Below are 21,722 nucleotides of genomic sequence, written 5' to 3' on the forward strand. Positions count from 1 at the left end.
GGCCAAATTAAGTGCAATGCAAGTGCAGAAATGTGTAATGGGTTTGAAGTCCATTCAAATAAATTTAATCAAACAGATAAAAGGATATCATTTTGGCTAACTTCAGGTCGGATGCTGAAGCCCTCATCATCTACCTCTGGAGAATTCTGCAAAAAGAAAAGTTTTTTGAAAAAATAATAAAAATAAAAGGAGATTAAAAATATCAGTGAAGGCATAAAAGCAAGATGTATTTGTCGTTGGAAGGCGGACATTTTAACTCCAAGCAAATGAAATATTAGGTTGAAGTAGACACATGAAAGCAGCAAGACAGTAACAAAGGAAATAAATGAGGTTTCTGGAAGCATCATTGTCAAACAAAATTACAAAAATTATCATAGGAATAACAACCTGGAGTGGAAAGTCAGAATATGGCCAAACATGAATGAAAGTAAAAGAAAAAAAGCAAGCGTGCTCATGGCACGATTCAGTGGAGTGGCACCAGGTTGGAATAAACTCGGTCAGATCCTGAATCAGACTGCAGAGAAGCATCTCACGAACAAAAATGGCAACAAGCATGCCATGAAGATTGCAAACGAGAGAGTAGCACCCGACGTCTCCCTCCATGAAGTCATGGCCATGTACAAGTCCAAGTCAACCCAGTCTGGACAAACACCATACTTACGTATCTCTGCCACTCAATGTCTCCACAATAGCCATTAGGAGCGCCGTTAGGCAGCTTCTGGGGCTAGCTCAAGCGGAAATTGGAGGCAGCAACGGAAGGGCAGGTACAGAAAGAATTGCGAATTAAAGGAGGTAAGAAAAAAAAAAAGAGAAGAAGAAAAGGTTGGGATAGAGCTGCGACAGTGTAAAGTTAACTTGAATAGGGGGAAAGAGCAGATATTTCAGAAAAAGGTGCAATGTATCAAATACCATACAAAGCAGCAACTTGCAAACAAACCTCGTTCCTTTGACATAAGAACAATTATCTCAAAATGAGCAGAAAACACAAGGTACCCACATAGCAGAAGAAGTTGGGCACCAATTCACACACAAAGGTTAAGACGAGGACAGGTAATAGCAATTTGCACACAAAATTTTAAATGTCTAATTCAACACTGGTACTTACAAGCGACTCTGCATCGGGCGGCTCTCTATGGGACAGGGAAAGGAAGCACACGACAGTGAAGAATTGTAAAATGGTGACAAAAATTCAAATCTCCAAGGAAAACAGCTCCTACCTATCCTAACACAATCATCAGTATTAGACCTGTGAGGAGCACAGTTTTCGAATTTCAGTCATTTACTGACATCATTGTGCAATTAATCATCTTCTTTCCAAGAGTTTATGCACCATGGCTTCACTTCTGCAACTTCCAGAACTGACCTTTACAAAAGGTGGAATTTTAAAAACCACGGCACGACGAGTAACAATATTTTTGGCTGCCCAATAATTAATTTATAAATATACAAAGTTTTAACAACTGATGCTGAGGATTATCTTTTCTTACTGAAAGATTTTATATTCTTTTAATAACTAAATACTCACCAAATTCCAGAATAGACCTCGACAGATGTGCAGTTCTGCTTACTATAACACCACACGCAAGACAACTGGTGTTTCATCCACCTTGCAAGTATTTTCACTGCAAAACCTACGTTGTTGTTGTTGTTGTTGTTGTTGTTGTTATTTTACCCCTGAGGTAAAGTTATCCTAATTTTACCACTTACTGTAAAAACCCAAATTCAACGAATTTCTTAAAACATCCAATGTTTTTTTTTTTTTTCCAACTTCTTGGGCTTCTCCATACCTCCCAAAATTTTCAGCAGGATTTGCCCCAAAATTACAGACAATGCACAAAGATAAGCAAGTCAGTTGCTCGATGATTACATATTAGGCATAATAAGTTGTTTCACAGCTGGAATAAAAAATGATTACATTTCATTCCAGATGTTAGAATACAAAGTATTCAAATGTCAGAATAAAAGTACACTAGTCATGTATACAACAGGAAGAGGGAGAAGAAACCTTGCAATGGTTGCATTTGTGAACATCTGCATACCATATATTAAAATGGGGAAGAATAAACAGAGAAAATGAAGGGAAGGGTGGAGCATTCAGTGCTTTCAGAAAGTATTCACGTTTCATTGTGTTACAGCCTGAATTGAAAATGGATTAAACTGACATTTTTTTTTGTCGCAGATCAACACAAAATACACCACAATGGCAAAGTGAAAATACGTTTTCAGAAATTTTTACAAGTTAATTCAAAACGAAAAGCTGAAATGTCTCGAGTCAATAAGTATTCAACCCCTTTTCTACAACACTCCAAATTGAGCTCAGGTGCATCCATTTCCTTTGATCATTCTTGAGATGTCCACAACTTGATTGGAGTCCACCTGTGGCCAATTCAATTGATTGGACATGATTTAGAAAGAAACACCTTTCTCGAATAAGGTTCCACACTTGACAGTGCATGTCAGAGCAGAAACTCTCCCATGAAGTCCAAGGAACTGTTCGTAGAACTTCGAGATAGAATTGTGAGGATGCATATGCGGTCCATCTTAAAAGTAACAGGACTGACTTCACAGAAATTTTATTCCAAAAAATATATTGAAATCACAGCTTGTCCCCTTCAAAATAGTTTCCCTCCAGTCTCACACACTTGTCCATCTCTTCTTCCACCCTTCAATGCACCCACGGAAGGTTTCTTCTGGAATCCTCCGGAGCTCCCTTGTCACGGCCCTTTTGATGGCCTCCCTTCAGGAAATCGGGTCCCCTTGATCACCCCTTGAGCTTGTGGAATAGGAAAAAAATCACAAGAGGCCAAGTCTGGCGAATACGGAGGTTGCTCCAGAGTTGGCACGTTCCTCTCCACCAGAAACTGTCAGATGCTCAGGGCACTGGCGCTGTTCTCCCACAGATCCCTCCTTTGTCCCGGACTGGTCTCATAAGGTAGCGGAGGATCTCCTTGTACACGTATTGATTCACTGTTTGACCCTGTGGTAGAAACTCGAAGTGGACGATGCCCTTGATGTCAAAAAACATGATGAGCATCACCTTGACCTTCGACTTTGACATCCTTGCTTTATTTGGTCGAGGTGATGCCGGACTTTTCCACTGACAACTCTGCCGTTTGGTCTCTGGATCGTATTTGAATATCCAAGATTCATCGCCAGTAATGACTCTCCCGAGCAGGTCTGGATCGTCCTCGAGGCGCTCGATAATGTCTTGACAGACAGTGACTCTTTGCTGTTTCTGGTCCTCGGACAACAGCTTGGGGACCATCTTTGCGGACACCTTGCGCATTTCGAGATTTTCAGTGATGATGCTCCAGACAGTGTCCTTATTGATGGAAAGTTCCTCAGCAATCGGCGAGTCGACGATCGGCGCGCACCATCGACTTCACACACTCGATGTTGTCCGCCGTTCTGCTCGTTGAAGGTCTTCCAGACCGTGGATCGTCTTCAACCTCCTCCGGTGCAAAGCGCTAAGTCTGGCGGAAACTGAGCACAGCATCATGCTGTGGGGTTGTTTTTCAGTGGCGGGGATTGGGAGACTTGTAAGGATGGAAGGAACAATAAATGGAGCCAAATACCGGCAAATCCTTGAGGAAAACTTGCTTTAGAGTGCAAAGGACTTTTGACTGCAGCAAAGATTTACACCCCAACAGGATAATGACCCCAATCATCCAGCCAAAGCAGCATTGGAATGACTTTAGAACAAGAACGTGAAAATCCTTGGGTGGCCCAACCAAAGCCCAGACTTGACTGCCATTGAGAATCTGTGGAAAGACTTGAAGACTGTTGTTCACTGACACTCCCCATCCAACTTAAGAACTTGAACAAATCTGAAGGGAAGAATGGGAGAAAAAAAAAATCACAAAATCCAGATGTGCTAATCTGATACAGACATACCCATGAACACTCGAAGCTGTAATCACTGGCAAAGACACTTCTATAAAGTATTGACTCAGGGGACTGAACACTTATGTAAATTAAATATTTCTATATTTCATTATCATTCAATCCCGTGCGGGAGTGACGGTCATCTCTGCGAAAAAAATATATAGCCTCCTGAAGGTAGGGCATTTTTTGCCAACTTTGAAGTCACGTGACACGAAAACGAAAGCGAATATCGAAAATCCGGCCTCACCAAATTTAGATATTGGCCCATACATTCATATGCCACAATAAAATTCATGATTGCTTGAGAAATGTAGGAGGAGATAGATTTTGAAAATCGTCAATTTCACATTTTTTGCCAAGTTTGAAGTCACGTGACACGAAAACGAAAGCGAATATCGAAAATCCGGCCCGACCAAATTTATATATTGTCCCATAGATTCGTATGCCACAATCAAATTCAAGATCGCTTGAGAAATGTAGGAGGAGATAGAATTTGAAAATCGTCATTTTGGCAACGGACGGACGGACAGACGGACGGATCGAAGGACATCTTCACCCATATTATTAGGTCATGCTCGAAGAGATGACCTAAAAATGACTAAATCTTAGCTGATTCCACACAGAAATCCTAAAATGGCCTGGACCTTTTAGAAGTTGTTTGAAATAATTAGATTTCAAGCAGGTGATTCTCCTTTACTTTGGAATTGAACTCACCTGTGGTGAGTTGCAGGTGCCTGCAATATAAAAATCACTCATTCAACCAGTTTGAATAGAGAAAAGGAGTCGTTCTGCTGTTTTGTGTCACTGTGTGTCCCACAATGAGCATGGAGGAAAAAAAAGAAAACGAGAGAATTGTCTGAGGAGGTCCGACACGAGATTGCAGCCAAGCATGGACAATCTCAAGAGTACATCTCCAGAGAACTCGATGTTCCTGCGTCCACCGTATGCAATGTTATCAGGAAATTTAAGGCCTATGGCACTGCAGCCAACCTCCCTGGACGTGGCCACAAGAGAAAATTTGATCAAACATTGCAGCAAAGGATTGTTTAAATGGTGGAGAAAGCACCTCGATCAACTGCCAAAAAGATTCAAGATGACCTTCACACACAAAGTATGACAGTTTCAACTCATACCATCTGTCACCAACTCAATGAAAGGGGGTTCTATGGTAGGAGACCGAGGAGGCCCCCATCGGTGAGAGAGAGAGACAAAAGAAAGCCTGACTGCAGTTTGTCAAAACACACCTGAACAAGCCAAAATCATTCTGGGAGAATGTCCTGTGGACAGGTGAGACCAAATTAGACCTTTTAAGGAAAGCACATCATCTCCATGTTTACAGAAAACAAAATGAAGCCTTCAAACAAAAGAACACCTTCCCCACAGTCAAACATGGAGGAGGTTCAGTGATTGTGTGCACAGCATCATGAAATCAGGAGATTACCAAGGCATTTTGGAGTAGAATGTTGAACCCAGTGTCAGAAAGCTGGGTCTCCGTCAAAGGTCATGGGTCTTGCAGCAGGACAACGACCCCAAACACTTCAAAAAGCACCCAGGAAAGGTTCAAGACAAAACGCTGGACTGTTCTGAAGTGGCAAGCAATGAACCCAGATCTAAATCCCATTGAACTCCTGTGCTGTGGGGAGATCTGAAAACAGCAGTTGGGAGATGGCACCCTTCAAATCTGGGAGAACTGGAGCAGTTTGCACAAGAAGAGTGAGCCAAACTGCCAGTAGAGAGGTGTAGGAAGCTCACTTATGTCCAAAGGCTGTGCTGCCAAATATTAAGTCTCGGGTGTCAATAGCTTTGTCAATGACATTTCTTTTTATTTTCTGATTTAAAAGGATATATTAAGTTCTGAATCAAAAACAAAGGTTCTGTAATAATAACACTGAAATAAAGAATTGTGGAAACAAAATACTTTTGTCAATTTCAAATTATTTTTGGAGAAAATTGAGTTATTTGAAAAAAAACTGCAAGGGTGCCAATATTTTTGGCCACGACTGATGACAAAATTAGGTGGGTGAGTTGGTTAGGTGACAAAAACAAGTCAATTTGGTTTTAGTTCAGATCCGGATACAGATCCGGCCTCGTCAGTGGGATACAAAATGTAAACTGTTCAGCATGGCGGAGGTATGTGCTCTACCGAGTGCCGTTGTAGTTTATGTAAAGCTGCACTATAAACCTCAGATTATTGGAGAGAAGTGAAAGAAAAAGTAAAAGAAGAGGAATTTTAAAAGGGAAGAAAACTTAAAAAAAAAAAAAAATTTTAAGAAAGTATGTTGGAAAATTGGAGTGAAAGGAAAGGAAGGAAGGGGGTGTTAATGCAAGGAGAAGGGAAAGGGAAATTGTACTATTTTTGTGTGCAATATGTAGATTGCCCATTGGCACAACAATTGATGGCCATCCAATCACAAAGAGCTCATGAATCCCACAAAAACACAAGTGAAAATCCACATTATGTCACCACTGGAACTGCTGCGTTAAATTGCAAAGAGAAAAAAAATGATAAAACTCATGAAAAGAGATCCACACGAGCAAAGCACCGTGGACCACAGGGCAGAAATAATCGGAAGATGTTTGGCCCATTTACAGGAAAGAAATGGCTTGCGAAGGGGAAGGAAGTTGGCACATACGTTGAGTCTGCATCTTTTTCTTTTTTCTTGCGTGCAAATGCAATGCGTGATCGCCTCTTCTGCCCTGCTGCACAAAAGGCAACAGCATTCACATGTTTTACCCATTAGGACTAGTGATTTACAAGAGGGTTATGCTTAGGCTCCTGGGAATTGTTCAGCTGCATAAAGAGTGCAAAATGCCGAAGCAATTTTGAAATATTAAAGTTGGTTCGGTGATGCCTGAGATTAACATCTCAATTTAGTATTGGCATTACAGGTAACCAAGAGTCAATGTTAGAAGTACATAAGAGAAAAGGTAACAACAAGTACAGAGTCTACCATCGCATGCTCTATCATGTTTCAGCATTATGCATGCTACACCATTTCACTATCATTCATGCAAACAACTCTGAAAGATGACCTAACTTGAGATGAAGACTGAAGGTGTAATGGTGAAACATGAGATAACAAGCAATGTATAAAGATATGTGAAATGGTGCAGCAACAAAATTAATAAATGGGTTGAATGAACAAGACATTTTGCTCTTTCTTATAATTGCAGAAAAGGGTGAGCTTCAGAATTACCTTAAACTGCTGCCCATATGATTGTGCCATTGGTCCATGATTCAGGGTTAAAGACAATTCTCCAAAATTTAAATATTTTCAGTTTAAAATGCCTATTTTGAGGAATTTGGGTGGAGGGGTTAGGGAAAATGAAGTCCCAACCCCTCCCATCAGCTGAAACGCACATGCCATTTCACTACTAAAAAGCTCACACCAAAGGAAGGGGAGAGGCTTTCATTCGTAGTGCCTTGAAGTGAACTCCCTCTGGTCTCTCAGCCCTCCAAACGCATTCAACACCCCCCCCCCCCGACGAACCCCCTCCCCTATCCCCAAATATCTAGAATGTGTGCAATCTTCCAGTAAGCCTCACCTAGTTAGATTCCCAAATGTAGGCTTACTGCCCACCATCACTATTTTTCCTCTTTGCTCCCATTTGCAGAACTTCCTTCCAAAGGCTGCAATTTAAGCAAGCATCACACTCAACCCCAGGGCTAAAATTCAAGCAAGCGTCACACCAATTTCACTATCTCCAATCACTACCTGTGATCTTTTCTATCCCCATCATCCATACCTCACTCGACCCTGTTACTTTCAGGTTACGACAATTCCTCGCATCCCTTCCTTCCAGCTGGTTATGACCAACTGTGGCCCAAATTTCAGCATGTTGCCTTTTAACTCTGTCACCTCATTCTTACATCAACCCAGGAAACAAAAAAATTACAATCTGTGGGCTGTTAACACTTAATGTGATCTTGCTCCCATGATGGCAGTGAAGCAATCAGGAGCCCTAAGGGTAATTGGTGTCACTCAATGAGACAAAGAGGTCCAAAGCCTGTTTTGCTCTGAAAGAGAAAAGGGTTGCCAAGTAGTTTTCTACTGCCTCATTTCTAGTCTTGATGATGCCCACCCTCTCAGACCATTTGTCCCATCCCAAAAACCCCACCATGTCATACACACTCATCCAGCATCCAAACATCGATACCTTCACCAAATCCAAACTAACTTGTCATCTCCACTATTGTACTTTGTTCCACTCTTCTCGAGGAAGCGAAATCATCCCTACCCCCCCCCCCAAAAAAAAAACAACTCTCCAGTCATATTCTTATCTACATTCATTTAAGTTCGCAAGGTAAACATCATATCATGCGATACTACTTTACACTCGTCATGCTTATTCTGGCAGACACTTCTCTCCAGTTCACATACGACATGTTAAGACTGGTTTTTCAGCATTTTCTGCTTTGGTTTCTTCATCTCACTTTTTTCAGTTCTCCTGCCTATGTTCTTATCTACTTCATCAATTGTTTTGACCTGTCAACGCCACGCCATAATACAGATTGCAAGTATTGATATCTTGTATGAAAAAGGGGGCTAACTGAACCAGCACCTTTGATTTTGCAATGCAATACAACATTCTACAATCAGGCCAAAACATTTAAATGGATGAATGTCATGGAATTACCTTCTTGTGTGGACACGGTGTTGCTGCACTCTTCAAACTCGATCAATCCTGTGGGGGTGGGGGGGGGAGTGAAGGATAGGACCTGTAATAAAACACTGAAGAGTAGCTTTAAAAAGGACATCGCCTTGCACCAAATAAAAAAAATAAAAAATTACCCCCGTGTGGGGGTGACAGTCATCTCTATAATACCACAAGTTCTCAATGTTCAGTTATGACCGAAGACGACTGCGCAGTTCTACTGCGCAGCTCGAACTGCGCGGTTTGGTTAAAGATGACTCGGCATTTTGGCACGCGCACGAAATTATATTTTGAAAATAAATGCTGACGTTTACATTTCGGATTTTGAAACTTTTGCACCTTCGGTGGAAAATGTATAAATATAAAAGGCTAAAAATGTGTTTTATATTTATATTTCATTTCTCTTTCCTTCCTTCCTTCCTTCTTTGCGAATCGCATCGGCGTTTTTGGACATCTTCCAGATCACGTGACGATCAAACGGGAAGGAAATTAAAAAATCTGTCCGGTTAGATACACGATAATATTTTTTACTATCATAATCAATAAACAGTTGCCGAATATCTTGTAGAATGGCAGACTAGATAGGTTTTGAAAATGGCGATTTTTATAACTTACGTGACCTCGTGACCTTGATCCTGACCTTGAACCCGGACAAAAGTTATGTCGTTGTGCAACACTCATCGACCTCTACCCACATACCAAGTTTCATCAAGATCGGAAAGAAAAATTGTTGACGGACGGACATTTGGTCCGGCTTTATTAGGTCATCTCGGTAGAGATGACCTAAAAATAGGATTGCATGGCCAAATAGACAAATTGGTCAGTAAGTCGAGTTTTATTTATTTTTTGGAGGGGAAGGGGAGGTTATGCATTTAAATGGTCGTTTCCTAATGCAAATCAATCTTAACCTCCGTCCACCTTTGGTGGCAGAGGTAATCTTTTCACCCCTGTTTGTGAGCAGGATATCTCAAAAAGTTGTGGACGTATTCAGACAAAACTTGTTGGACAGATTGGGTGTGTGACGAGGACAAATTGATTTGATTTTTGTGAAAATTCAGATCCGGATACAAAAATTTTCATTTTTTTTTTTGAAGCGATTCTTCACCATTGAGAGACGGGGCCAAAAACGGTAATTCGCGTGATATTTCAAAAAGTTGTGGATGAGTTATGACAAAACTTTGGAGATGAGTTGGGTCGGTGACAAGAACAAGCTGATCAAATTTTGGTTAAGTCCGGTTGCAGATCCAGCCTATCAGTGGGATACAAAATGTAAACTGTTCAGCCTGGTGGAGGTATGCACTTGACCAAGTCCTGTTGTAGTTTTTTTTCATGCAACACCTGTATCAAAACAGTACCTCATTCCAATCATCATCCTTCCATACATTGAATATTGGGCACTGTGTTAGTGCTGCTGAAGTAGTCTGATGGCAAAATATGCACTTGTTGGTTTGCCATTGCCTCTCAGCAGTAGCTAGATTAAGGATTGAGAATTTGTTCAGGATACAAGCAGTGAAATCCTTCAACATCTACCAAATGCAGAAAAATGGGTCATTGGCAGACTATTGGCTAGCCATAAAATTGGCAGAACATTCATGACCAGAGTTTGCATGCAGCAAGCACAGTGTGAAATTGAATTTTTCACACGATTCAAGGATCAGCTTCCTCGATACCTTCATCCAGAAGACAGACTTCAGATATCTGGCTTCTTGCTGCTCGAGCAGTCAAGCTTTATTGTCACTGGCCAAACAGATTTCTCGTAATTTATACAAATAATCTTTTCTTCTTCTTGTCAATGCAGATGGGCCTTCTCTCCAATGATCACGAGCAAAAAATGGCCACTTTCACTACCGTTTGCAGCCAACTGTATCCTCTTGAGGACACTGGTAAAACCACTCTCGGCTATCCAATTGCTGTACCATCATGCTTTACATTTCGCACATCGAACATCTGGAAACATACATCAAAAAGCCTTTTTGGCACGTGATGTCAAAGCTAAATGGTCCCGACCAAATTCCTGATATAGTTTTGAAGCAATATGCGCCAGAAGTAGCTCCTGTGCTTGTCAAGTTAAAAGCAATCCTTCATCTCCTCAATCCACAGATATGAGCTCGTGAACAGCAATTTGAAGGGTCTTGAGGCACCCTGTACTGAAAGGAGGATTTCTGGATGGACCCTTCAAATTACCATCCAATAGCTCATATTTCCATGATCTCAAAGGTCAGAAAATATTAACAATTAGCTCCTTTCTTATCTGAAGGCTTTTTCACTCGGTGAACACCAATGTAGGCTCCGCCTAACCAGATCCACTGGTGAGATACTGTCCTACGTTACCCACTTGAGGTCTTACAAGATGGAGTCTTATGGCGAAAGCAAAGTAGATTGCATTGACAGGCAAACATACAAACAGGCATTGGAGGATGCAAACAGAGAAGGTAAGAGGAAGGCATGGAATTTTTTATTTATTTAAAAAGCCATAGCTCCACAATTACATGCTCTATCCTTTACTTGTTCTCCACAAATGTATGCTGAAGGGACATTCAGGATGTGTCTGGTACTAAGCAGGTTGAACGATAATATTTAAGCAATAATAATAATAATAACGATTTCACTGTGAACTCCCTTTTCCAAAGTTAAATCCAATGCTCATAATCATATTGATTTTATTGGATGAGAGGTCAGAAACCACAAGTAGAGGACTGGAGTTATAAAATCCTTCTCACCATGCAAGCATAAAATAAAGAAATAAAGACACCAATAAACTAGTAGACGGCAGTGGAGAGATTAAAATTGAGATTTCCCAGACCACTGAGAGCTGCACAACAGAGCAGGCTGAGTCTAAGTGATGTGCAGCGATTTTATTTTGTCTCATCCGTGGTAAACAGTTAATTGAAAGGGTTAATCGCTTAGCAATTTTTGTGATCAAATCACAACGAGAAGACCGTTTGGACCACTGGGAGTGTGGCACAATACATTTGAGATAGTCAATTTTACCCATTCGGACTGGACTGAGTCCTGGCTCAAGCCAAAACCCAAACTCTTATACTGGGAGAACACTTATTGAATACTGAATTGAAAAGATCAGATATATTGCTGCATTTGTCAAGTGAGATGTCATATTTATTACTTTGCATGTGGAGGGAACAAAGCCAAATAAAAGAAGAAACTTGAGAAGAATGTAGGCTTTTAACCAATGCATTTGAACAATAACTCAAGGGTGTGGGACATTCAATACACATCCCACACTTCCCTCTTTACTCCAACCAACTACTGTGGCATTTCCAAAACATTTATAATCTTCATTAAAATAAATAAACCATGTTTTGCAACAAAAACAAAAATACATGCAATGCTGTGGCCGATTTCAAATTTCCAGTTTTTCACTCCTCAGTGTTTGTTTTGTACCCATCTTGTCCACCCCATGCGTCTTACCCGACCCCTCATTCTTAACCACATCCATAATTTTTCCAAGTCTCCACCAATTTTGGCCTCCAACCCTGCTCTTGGCCTTCCCCCCAACCTTTCCACTGCTTCTTTTGTTTTGTTGTGTTGTGTGCTAATCCATACTGTGTTCTCGCTCTTCCACGAACCTCGAGGCTTTGTATACCAAAATAAATAAATAAGAATTGTTTTCAGCAAGGGTGAGCTAAAAACAACTACACTCACACATTTACTAAATTCAACAACAAAGAAAATGCCAAGAATGTAACACAAGAATAAAACACACATTGCAAGTGTTACAAAATGGTTAATTTGACATATTTAAATAACTACAAAAACCACAGCTTTTATTGCTTTCAACTCTCCAACTAGCAGCACAGCCTTCCTGGTTGGCAATGTTTGTTTCATTCAAAGGGGGGATTCCCCCCACCCAAAATACATACATATCTCACTTTGTGCAACATGACAATTGCATCTCACAAAAAAAACAGTGCGCAGCTGAACACCAAGTAACACAGACAAAAATACAAACACCCCTGGGCAATATTGACGCAAGTTGCAAATTATGTGGTTCATCTTGTATAAAGCAGACAAAGTGAGAGAGCCAAAAAAATCAAACTACAGTACAGTATTGTATTGTCAAATACAACTCAACAGCCAATGCTATAAACTATACCAAAATGGAAAATGGTCCACGTTGTTAATTACATAGGAAAGGCATTGTCTCAGCCAATCGAGGAAGCAACAACAGGATGACTATGGTTTTGTCAAATTCAGCAACTGTACAAGGGGCTTTTCCCTTTTCAAAGTGTTTGAGACCAAAACACTACTTTTATTCAAATTGCATCAGGAAATGCACCCACCGTTGGGAAAAGATTTGTGACACTAGCTGTAAACTACAGAAAATGACGAACATATGTGCTGAGAGCTTCAGGATCGTGCCTTCATGAATGGAGAGATGAGGAGGAAATCATTTTATTTGACTCCCATTGGAAACCAGCAACCTTTAAATGGAACAATAACGAGAGTGAAGTCGATTCACTGTCTTACTCGCTCAATCCTCAACAATGGCCGCATGGTGAGAAGAATGATATTTTAATACAGAGCTAAACTCACATCAACGTATTTTCGCAATGCATGGTGTGAGACCGAAAAACCACAATGCCGAAGTCGAGATTGTAAAAATAAAGATGCCAAGTGCATTGAAAAAAAACAAACAACAAAGCCTCACCTGGCTTGTCTTTCCCTGTTCCCTTGTTCTCAACGTACTTCCAAATAAGGTTCTCCACCGTGACGTCCTTCACCTGTTGTCGAAACTCAGTATGCACCTAGACGAAACAGATTAACCATGACAGTCTTAGATGCTCATGACGTAAGGTAGCTAGATCCAAGAAAACCAGAGCATCAAGCTACAATCAAAAACATACTGCAATATGGAAGGGGGTGGCGGGGATGGTGGGGAGAGGATGGGGTGTGCATGACAATTGGAACTGGACTTTTATAGGCAGCATCCCTTTCATAGCCATACCTCTCTTCATAGCCAGCCAACAACCCTGTGCCACACCAACCTGCTCAGGCCATATTGGACCCAAAACCAGATTGTGCCTTGCCTAGGCCCTCGCTCGTTCCCCATTGTTGTGCGAGTCACGGTATATATTTTTGATGCCAAAGTGGGTTAGTTCTCTCCCTGTATAAATTTTTCCTTTCCACCTCATTCCTACTTGTGTGTCGACTGGTTGGTTCATCCGTTTTATTGATGGTGTCTTGTCTACCATTGTCTCATGGAGACAATTGTAGACAGGACTATCGATAAAACGGACGTATTTTTGCAATTAATTACAAGAGACATTTTCCAGACTTTTGCTTCCCATCAGTTGCACTGCGAGGTTTAGTTGCCATTTAGGTGATCCTTGAGGGGTAGTAATTGTAAGATTGAATGCAATAAACGAAAACAGCGTTTTGGAATCCGTGGGGGTATGACACCCACCCCTCCCACCTCCCCCCCTCCACCCACACAGATGGACCATGTTAACGGACACCTCTGATAAGGCAATATTTTGCTGTTTTGCTCTGTTGTGATTACACATGCCATAATTACCTTCACCAATGAAGGTGGAGGAAGGTTATGTTTTCATAACCTAACCCTAACAGCTCGGTTATGTACAGATTTAGACAAAACTTAGTGGACAAGTTGGGTGTGTGACGAGGACCAATTGTTTCGATTTTGATGAGATCTGGATATGAGAATAAAAAAAAAAAATTTTTTAAGCGATTCTTCACAATTGAGAGATCGGGCCAAAAATAATATACAGTAAGCCCTCAAATATTGCGGTTTCTGCCAAATTAAAAAAAAAAGGTTTTCAATGCCAAGGAACCCAAACACCCTATATTTTCCTGAAGCCCAGGAGCCCAAACCCTCTTTTCCCATTGCACTTGGTTTCCACTATAGTGGTATTAACCATCACAGAATTTTCCAGGGACCGAACCCCCGTGATATTTGAGGGTTTACTGTATGGCATTAAATTTCAAAACATTGCGGACAAGTTTTGCCAAAACTTGGCGGATGAGTTGGGTAGGTGACAAGAATGACAAATGGCTACAAAACCGAACTTAAAAACAAAGACAAAGTCAGTGACGAGTTTACATTAAGCATAAAATTGTCGAGATAACGGCAGTCTTACCTTGCCGACCTGCAGATGAGTGTCCTCCATTGCTTGGGAGAATGAGCCAATAAAAGCGTGCAGTGTTTGCAAATGAGATTCCTCAATTGTCTGGAACTTCTATTTGTGTCAGAATAAATGGGAAGGAGGGGGGAGGGAGAATGAAAGGGGGGGGGAAGGTTTTATAAAAATTATATTTTATGTCGAAGGTCCTAAAGTTGCCTTCAATTAAGTGAAGTAATAAGCATGAATATTTAAGAAACTTGAGAAAGTCGAATGAAACCACAATCAGAAAAGTCATAAAGCTGAGAATGATGAGATTGTAGTGTCTGATGTTAAGTTTCTGCATTGCCAGTCGTCATGCAGTTTCCATCTGCAGTCAAATTTACCATGTGAAAAGAGGAATGACAGATACTGAGGCCTAACTGTGATTATACTCAAAAGGTTAACTAAGGGGGATAAATTCTAAACTCTGTGGCTTCTTGAAATGAGCAAAGAACAGAACATTACCAGTTACCACAGTAAACAAATGGAACTGAACTAATCTGAAGTGAACCAATTTTAACCAGCCTCGGTGGCATAATGGTTACAGCGTCCATTTTGATTCTGAGACATCAATTGGCAGTTTGAATCCTGACATACCAAATACTAAAAATAGTCCATGCTGCTTCTTTACTTAACGCTCAGCATTCAAAAGGATAGACAAGGACAAACAACCATAGGTCGGTAATAATAGCCCAGGCTTTTATGGGCCAAATGACCTCCTTCTGCGTCAGCATTCTTTGCAAGGGAACTTATCTATACTATAAGATAGTCGTTTGTCTCTGTGTGTCTGTCTGTGTAGCTGTTGCCATTTTTCTCAGATGGCTGAATGGATCTTTGTGAAATTTTCAGAGGTTCATCAGTATGAGCGTCAGGGTGTGTTTTCGACAAAAACAAATTTGAAAATTTTGAAGAAAAAGAATAAGAAAAAAAGAAAGACAAAGTTTGGGGTTTTAATTATGTATTTTAATTGCTCTATAGTGCCTAAGCCTTTGTAGCTTTATTTAAGGTAATATAAAATGATCCCCAACCCATTTCCTTTATGGGTGTAGGGATGTGTTTTCGGCCACCACAAAAAAAAAATAGACCAGACAATACCGGGTACGCTGACTAGTATTATCATAATCCACCAGTAAGAATGCAACAATGTGAGTCCCCATAAGAGTTCCAAAATAATTACCTGAGCAGTTTCAGTCATCTTCGTCTCAAAGTCAGCCCGCACACTGCTGTACTTTTCTGTGTACATTTTATATACCTCCATGGCCTTGCGAGATTTTGCCTGGGTCTGCACATGCAGCACAAGGAAAGTGGGGAGTGTGGAGTGTGGAGAAGAAACAAGATTTGAAACAAGTCCACATGCAATAAATCGCAGCAACAAAACAGAAATAAATAGAAAAATTGAAAGCAGCACGTGCCACTTTTGCCCTCTCCTCGAGACAGCCATCTGGTTCAAATAATTTAAGAATTCGGATACATGTTTAAAAATGGTACATATATCTTTTTAATATTTTCAAGGGTTTGTGCGTTTGCACCGAGAGGCCCCAACTTTTAGATGTCGGTACTTCAGAATCTGGGCAAGCTTTCAATCAGCCTCACACATTGACCTTGACGTCCGTTATGAGGCCAAAGGCCGCTATAAATTGTAAATTGGGATGGGTCAGGCAGTGCAGCTGCCGGCCCGCATTCAAAAGGAAGCCAATATGTGGCTACATTTACGCCATAGCTTTTCAACGTCTAACACATCCCGAATCCCCCTCCGGGTAAAACTCCAACAGATGGTCAAATTTGGAAAGAAAATTGAATGGAAGCATTTCATGTGAATGGTGGGCACTCATTCTTACCAGACATGTTTTGGTATGTTGAATAAAATGTTTTATGAATAAAGTGTTTGTCAGACTCGATGTTGAATTTTTTAATCTTTAATGGCTGACTCAAAATAACGGCCACTTTTCAGCACATCAATTTGACTCATGTAATGGAATTTTTATATTGTCAATAAAAATAAACAAATAAAACTACCACAAATCATTGGTTATTCATGATAATTGGATATTCTGTGCGGCATTGGCCATGAATACGTGGGAAAATGTGTATGAGGAGTTAAAATAAAGAGTGGGTTTACTGATATGTGAAAATTCTGCCAATTTGACAATCGGGTTGCAATGCAACCAAACTATTTCATGTTTTGTGAATTTGTTTACCTATATGAGCCAGTCAAAAGTGTGTATGATGTTTGCAGATTCCATGATGCTGCAGAGAGTAACAAGAAGAAATTTATCTCGGGTCCCAAAACACCCCATACGCTCAGATTCATTATTTTTCTGATTATATTTTGTGCTTAGTTTGCATGCCATTTTAACCAGGCAGTACCAAGCAATGTATGTGTATAAGCATCCTAACTCGTATGTTTACAAGTGTATTCAGAGCATCATAAACACAGAATCAGCGGTCATTCTCTTTGTCTTTTACACATCACTCTTTACTTCTCACAAAGCATGCCCAGAGGGAAATTCCTTTCCCTATCTTTGTTGTGCAAGCCTGGTGTTGGCTTAGTGGTTAGGGTGGTGGCTTGGGATCCCAGGGTCCTGAGTTCAAGCCCCGTCGGCTGCTGAATTAACACCAGGGGGTTGACTCAGCCTGTCATCCTTCCGAGGTTGTCGAAATGAGTACCAGTGTACTGGTCCCGGTGTATGCCCCGGTTAGAATAGGTGTACCATATCCCTGTGTGTCATAAGAGGCAACCAGGGTTGGCGTCAGGAAGGGCATCCGGCCATAAAACATTGCCTCAAGAAAAAGCCCAACCCCTGCACAGCAGGGAAAAATGGCTGTAAAAACGGTCATTTATATCTTTGTTGTGCACTTTCCACTCATTTTCATGTGCATACAGCGAATCATAAATATAATGCAAGAGTCCGGTTTGTGCGAGTAATGGGAAGAATGTGATATTCTGGGTGTTAATGCTGCTCAGTGAGTTATAGCTGGCAAAGGATACACTTATGCTCCAAGGGTCCACAAACTGTCACTTCAGGCTATATGGAGGCCATTGCTTCCACAACTACAATTATTTGGATGGCGTTGATCCTGATCTGAGAGCAGAGCTTAGTTCAGTTGGGCCATACCAAGAACCAGAAGGTAGAGCTGGATTGGTAGAAACGCTATCAAGTAAGGAATTTAAGCAACACTGGTGTTGCATGTGATCTAGCATTGCATGGTGGGGTGAGTGGGTGAGTGGGTGAGTGTGCTTCTTGTTGCATTTGTGTTTCCAGGGCATGGACATGGCTGGTTGTGTGTCCAGATTTGATGTGGTGGCAAGTGGGTTGCATGATAGGTGGTGTTTCTGTTGGGTGCTGTGCATGCGTGGGTGTGATGTTGGGGAACGAGCGGTGTCTTTTGCTCACCTTATCCAATTCCTTGCACCATCCGGTTTTTCCAATTATATCAGAGATGTTTATCATGTGGTTATGTCAGCAGTCGCCCCAGTTAGACCACCCTCTCGGCACTTGACGTGCGATGGTTCCAGTATCAATCTGTGTTGTTTGTTGGACTTCGTGTCTAGCAAACGGGTGCCATCAAATTCAAATTTGTGGCCAGATTGTCGGCAATGACACGCCATGGCTGACAAAATTAGCTTTCCAAGCCAAACTGCTCTCGCATGTTCATCCAGCCTTTGTTTAAAATTCCTTCTAGTTTCACACAAGTATAATTGGTCACAATCTCAACATGACTAATGCTAAACTATTCCAGATTTGTCAACCATTGATACTGTGTCCTTTAGTTTTGAAATGACATTACGGTGCTGCACCACGCAGTGTAGCACGGGCATGGACTGTAATCTTCCAAAGCCAATGCAATGAAAGAAATTAGATTAGTTAGAGGAGTCCTGCTCAAAAATGGGTAGACCAAATGGATACTCCCGACCCTGAAAGAACTAAAACAGACAGAACGGAAGGAGCCAGAGAAGTTTGGGCACTGTGTGGTGCCGTACAACCTGGGCTTTCCAAAAGGATTAGCAATACAGTACGAAGCAAACAGAATGATGTAGCCTACAAGCCTCTACACATCATCTGCAATATATTAACAAGTCTGGAGACTGCGATGGTTCACGAGCAATGTACATGGTTTGCCTTTTTTATTTTTTGACCTTCGAGGGGACGCCCTGGGTAAACTGGCAGGAATCGGTAAAAACGTAAATGATGAAAGTTGTAGTACTCGAAGAGCACTACAAATCGACCACGAATTGCGAAATCCTAAACGTAGTTCGCCTTTTATATTTTTTTTATGGTGGGAATCGGGAAAAACGTAAATGATGAAAGTTGTAGCACTCAAAGAGCACTACTTGCATACCAACTTTCATTCGAAACAGTAGAAAACCCTAGGAGCTCGATGCCCAATTTATTGATTTTTTTGACATTTTCTAAGTTCGTGACCTTGTGATGAAAATGAAAAATCGAGCTCCGTGGGGCTATGCAGGTGCCATTGGGCTAACCAAATACCAAAACCCCTGCCAGATTCGACAAACCCCCTCAGAGAAGATGCAACTTGAAACCGAATACCCCCTAAAAACACATTTTTTGGGCGTGGCTCCGCCCCTAATGGGCGCAGCACGCCCATTCTCAGGAAAACACAACTAGATCATGATATAAACCTCCCACCCAAATTTTGTCAGGATCGGATCAAAACCCACGGAGCTCTGCTCGGGACAGACAGACAGACAGACAGACAGACAGACAGACAGACAGACAGACAGACACACCCATAACGAATATCGTGGTCACTTACTGACTCGTGAACCAAAAGTTGTAGTACTCGAAGAGCACTACTTGCACACCAACTTTCATTCAAAACAGTTGAAAACCCAAGGAGCTCGATGCCCTATTTATTGATTTTTTGACATTTTAAAAGTTCGTGACCTTGTGATGAAAATGGAAAAAAAAAACAAAAAAAAAAACATCGAGCTCAGTGGTGCTATGCAGGTGCCATTGGGCTAACCAAATACCAAAAGCCCTGCCAGATTTGACAAACCCCCTCGGAGAAGATGTAACTTGAAACCGGCTAGCCCCTAAAAACATGTTTTTTGGGCGTGGCTCCGCCCATAATGGGCGCAGCATGCCCATTCTCAGGAAAACACAACTAGATCATGATACAAACCTCGCACCCTAATTTCATCAAAATCGGATCAAAACCCACGGAGCTATGCTCGGGACAGACAGACAGACAGACACACATCCATAACGAATGTAGTGGTCACTTACTGACTCGTGAACCAAAAATGGAGATGGGCCATAATTGAATGAGGCTTTTTTTTAATTAGTTTTTATTTTTTAAGCCCCGTTTCATTGCAAAGAAAAACTTTACCTCTCCATATTTTTTATGAAGGGGTTGGCAGGATGACCTCGCGGTACACACAGTCTCTTCGTTGTTTAGCCCAAGTTTCAATCTCAGCCCAGCTAGAAACCGTCATCCTGGTGTTTCACATGCAGGGTTATTCATCAATATGTGTGTGCCAACCCTCAAATAGATGCCAAACTAGGTGCCCTGTCTGCTAGCATCAGTTGGTTTATGTTAAAGATCCCACAGAGTTCTTCGCCAAAAGTAGGCAAGCGACCTCAGGCACCATGGACAAATTACAAATTCCTGCCCTGAGTAACTGCTCGGAAAGAAATGGCAAACCACCCAGGATCACCCTTGCCAGCATCCGTGGAACCAACTTCAGACAGAACACACAATTAATCAATCTTTCCAAGGTCTTTCTCTTTTTTGCCTCTGCTGGCGAAGTCGCCAGAGGCATTATATGCTTTTGGGTTGTCCGTCCGTCCAGGTTAATTTTCTCTGTTTACTCTGCAACCGTTTATCCGATTGACAAGAAATTTTCACCAAAAGTGCGACTACTCGTGAATAATGTTTCGATGATAATGACGTCATTAGTCACGTGGTGTGGCAGCCATGTCGAAAATAAAGGAAAAACCTTGGATCTCTGTATATCAGAAAATGCTCCATGGAAAAAAAAATGAAGGGAAATGTGTGATTTTGTTTTGATGTCATAGGTGGCTTCATTATGACATAATTGCATGCATCGAACGCTTTATCCGATCAGTATGAAAATTTTTGAGGGTCGTCTTGGGCGAGCGAGATTGTATGGGTTGGGGGGGGGGAATTAATGACATCAGCGGTCACATGGTTCAGCACCTTCAGAAATCTTCTTCCCCGAAACGGCTGAACAGATCGAGGCGAAACTTTACAGGAATGATCGCCAATCCATGAGGAAAACAAAAAGTTATCCACCTATGATGTCATAGGTCACATGGTTTGGCAGCTATGATTTTTTTTCTGAAGAATAAACTTTTTAAAATCTTCTTCTCCAGAACAGCTTGACAGATCGAGGAGGCACTTCATCCACATGTTATCCAAACACTGGGGATACCAGGGTGTTCACGAATAATTAATAGGTCACATGTTCTGGCAGCCATGTTGGATTGAACGAGAATCTTTAAAAAAAAATTTCACTTGAACTGCTTCATCAATTGGCGTGAACCTTCACGATTACGATCTCGTAGTCATGGGGAATATATATATATATATATATATATATATATATATATATATATATATATATATATATATATATATATATATATATATATATATATATATATATATATATATATATATGTTTTAAATTTCATCATGATCAGACACATGGTCTGGCAGCCAGAATTATTTAATGTTTTGAATCTGGGCTGGGTTCAGCGATTTAAATCAATCTTGGTACAAGTACGGAAAATGATGGGATAATGTTGGCGGAGGCACATCTGTTGACGTCGTGACGTGGAAGAGTGCCGTTCTAGTTTTACTCATAATTACCTCTGCCACCAAATGTGGAGGATGGAGGTTGTGTTTTCACCCGTCTGTCTGTCTGTGAGCAGGATACCTCAAAAAGTTACGGATGGATTCAGACGAAACTTGGAGTGGTTGGTGCGTGATGAAGACGAATGGATTAGACTGGTGCAAATCGAGATCTGGATACCAGAATTTTTAATGTTT

The 21,722-nt window shown here is 41.1% G+C and overlaps 1 protein-coding gene across 14 annotated transcripts in view; it reads right to left on the reverse strand.

Annotated features, from left to right (window-relative positions):
• Nucleotides 1-21,722, reverse strand: part of LOC147024483 (F-BAR domain only protein 2-like) — a 180,012-nt gene that overhangs the window by 88,760 nt on the left and 69,530 nt on the right. For 10 of the 14 annotated variants that reach the window (XR_015059056.1, XM_085884447.1, XM_085884450.1 and 7 more), the window contains 8 exons: nt 15,862-15,966; nt 14,661-14,759; nt 13,211-13,307; nt 8,524-8,571; nt 6,519-6,585; nt 1,106-1,130; nt 662-724; nt 88-146 (listed from right to left, as the gene is read on the reverse strand). Coding sequence is in view for 13 of the 14 variants with exons in the window: in XM_085884447.1 (XP_085740573.1) it covers nt 88-146; nt 662-724; nt 1,106-1,130; nt 6,519-6,585; nt 8,524-8,571; nt 13,211-13,307; nt 14,661-14,759; nt 15,862-15,966 (563 nt within the window). In the remaining variant the exon portion in view is untranslated. The remainder of the gene's footprint in view (nt 1-87; nt 147-661; nt 725-1,105; nt 1,131-6,518; nt 6,586-8,523; nt 8,572-13,210; nt 13,308-14,660; nt 14,760-15,861; nt 15,967-21,722) is intronic. The other 4 variants (XM_085884448.1, XM_085884445.1, XM_085884441.1 and 1 more) reach the window with 3 other exon arrangements.

The sequence above is a fragment of the Eptatretus burgeri genome, chromosome 6 (genome assembly GCF_056783735.1).
Source record: "Eptatretus burgeri isolate ZD-2024b chromosome 6, Ebu_testis_v1, whole genome shotgun sequence".
NCBI classification, from domain to species: domain Eukaryota; kingdom Metazoa; phylum Chordata; class Myxini; order Myxiniformes; family Myxinidae; genus Eptatretus; species Eptatretus burgeri.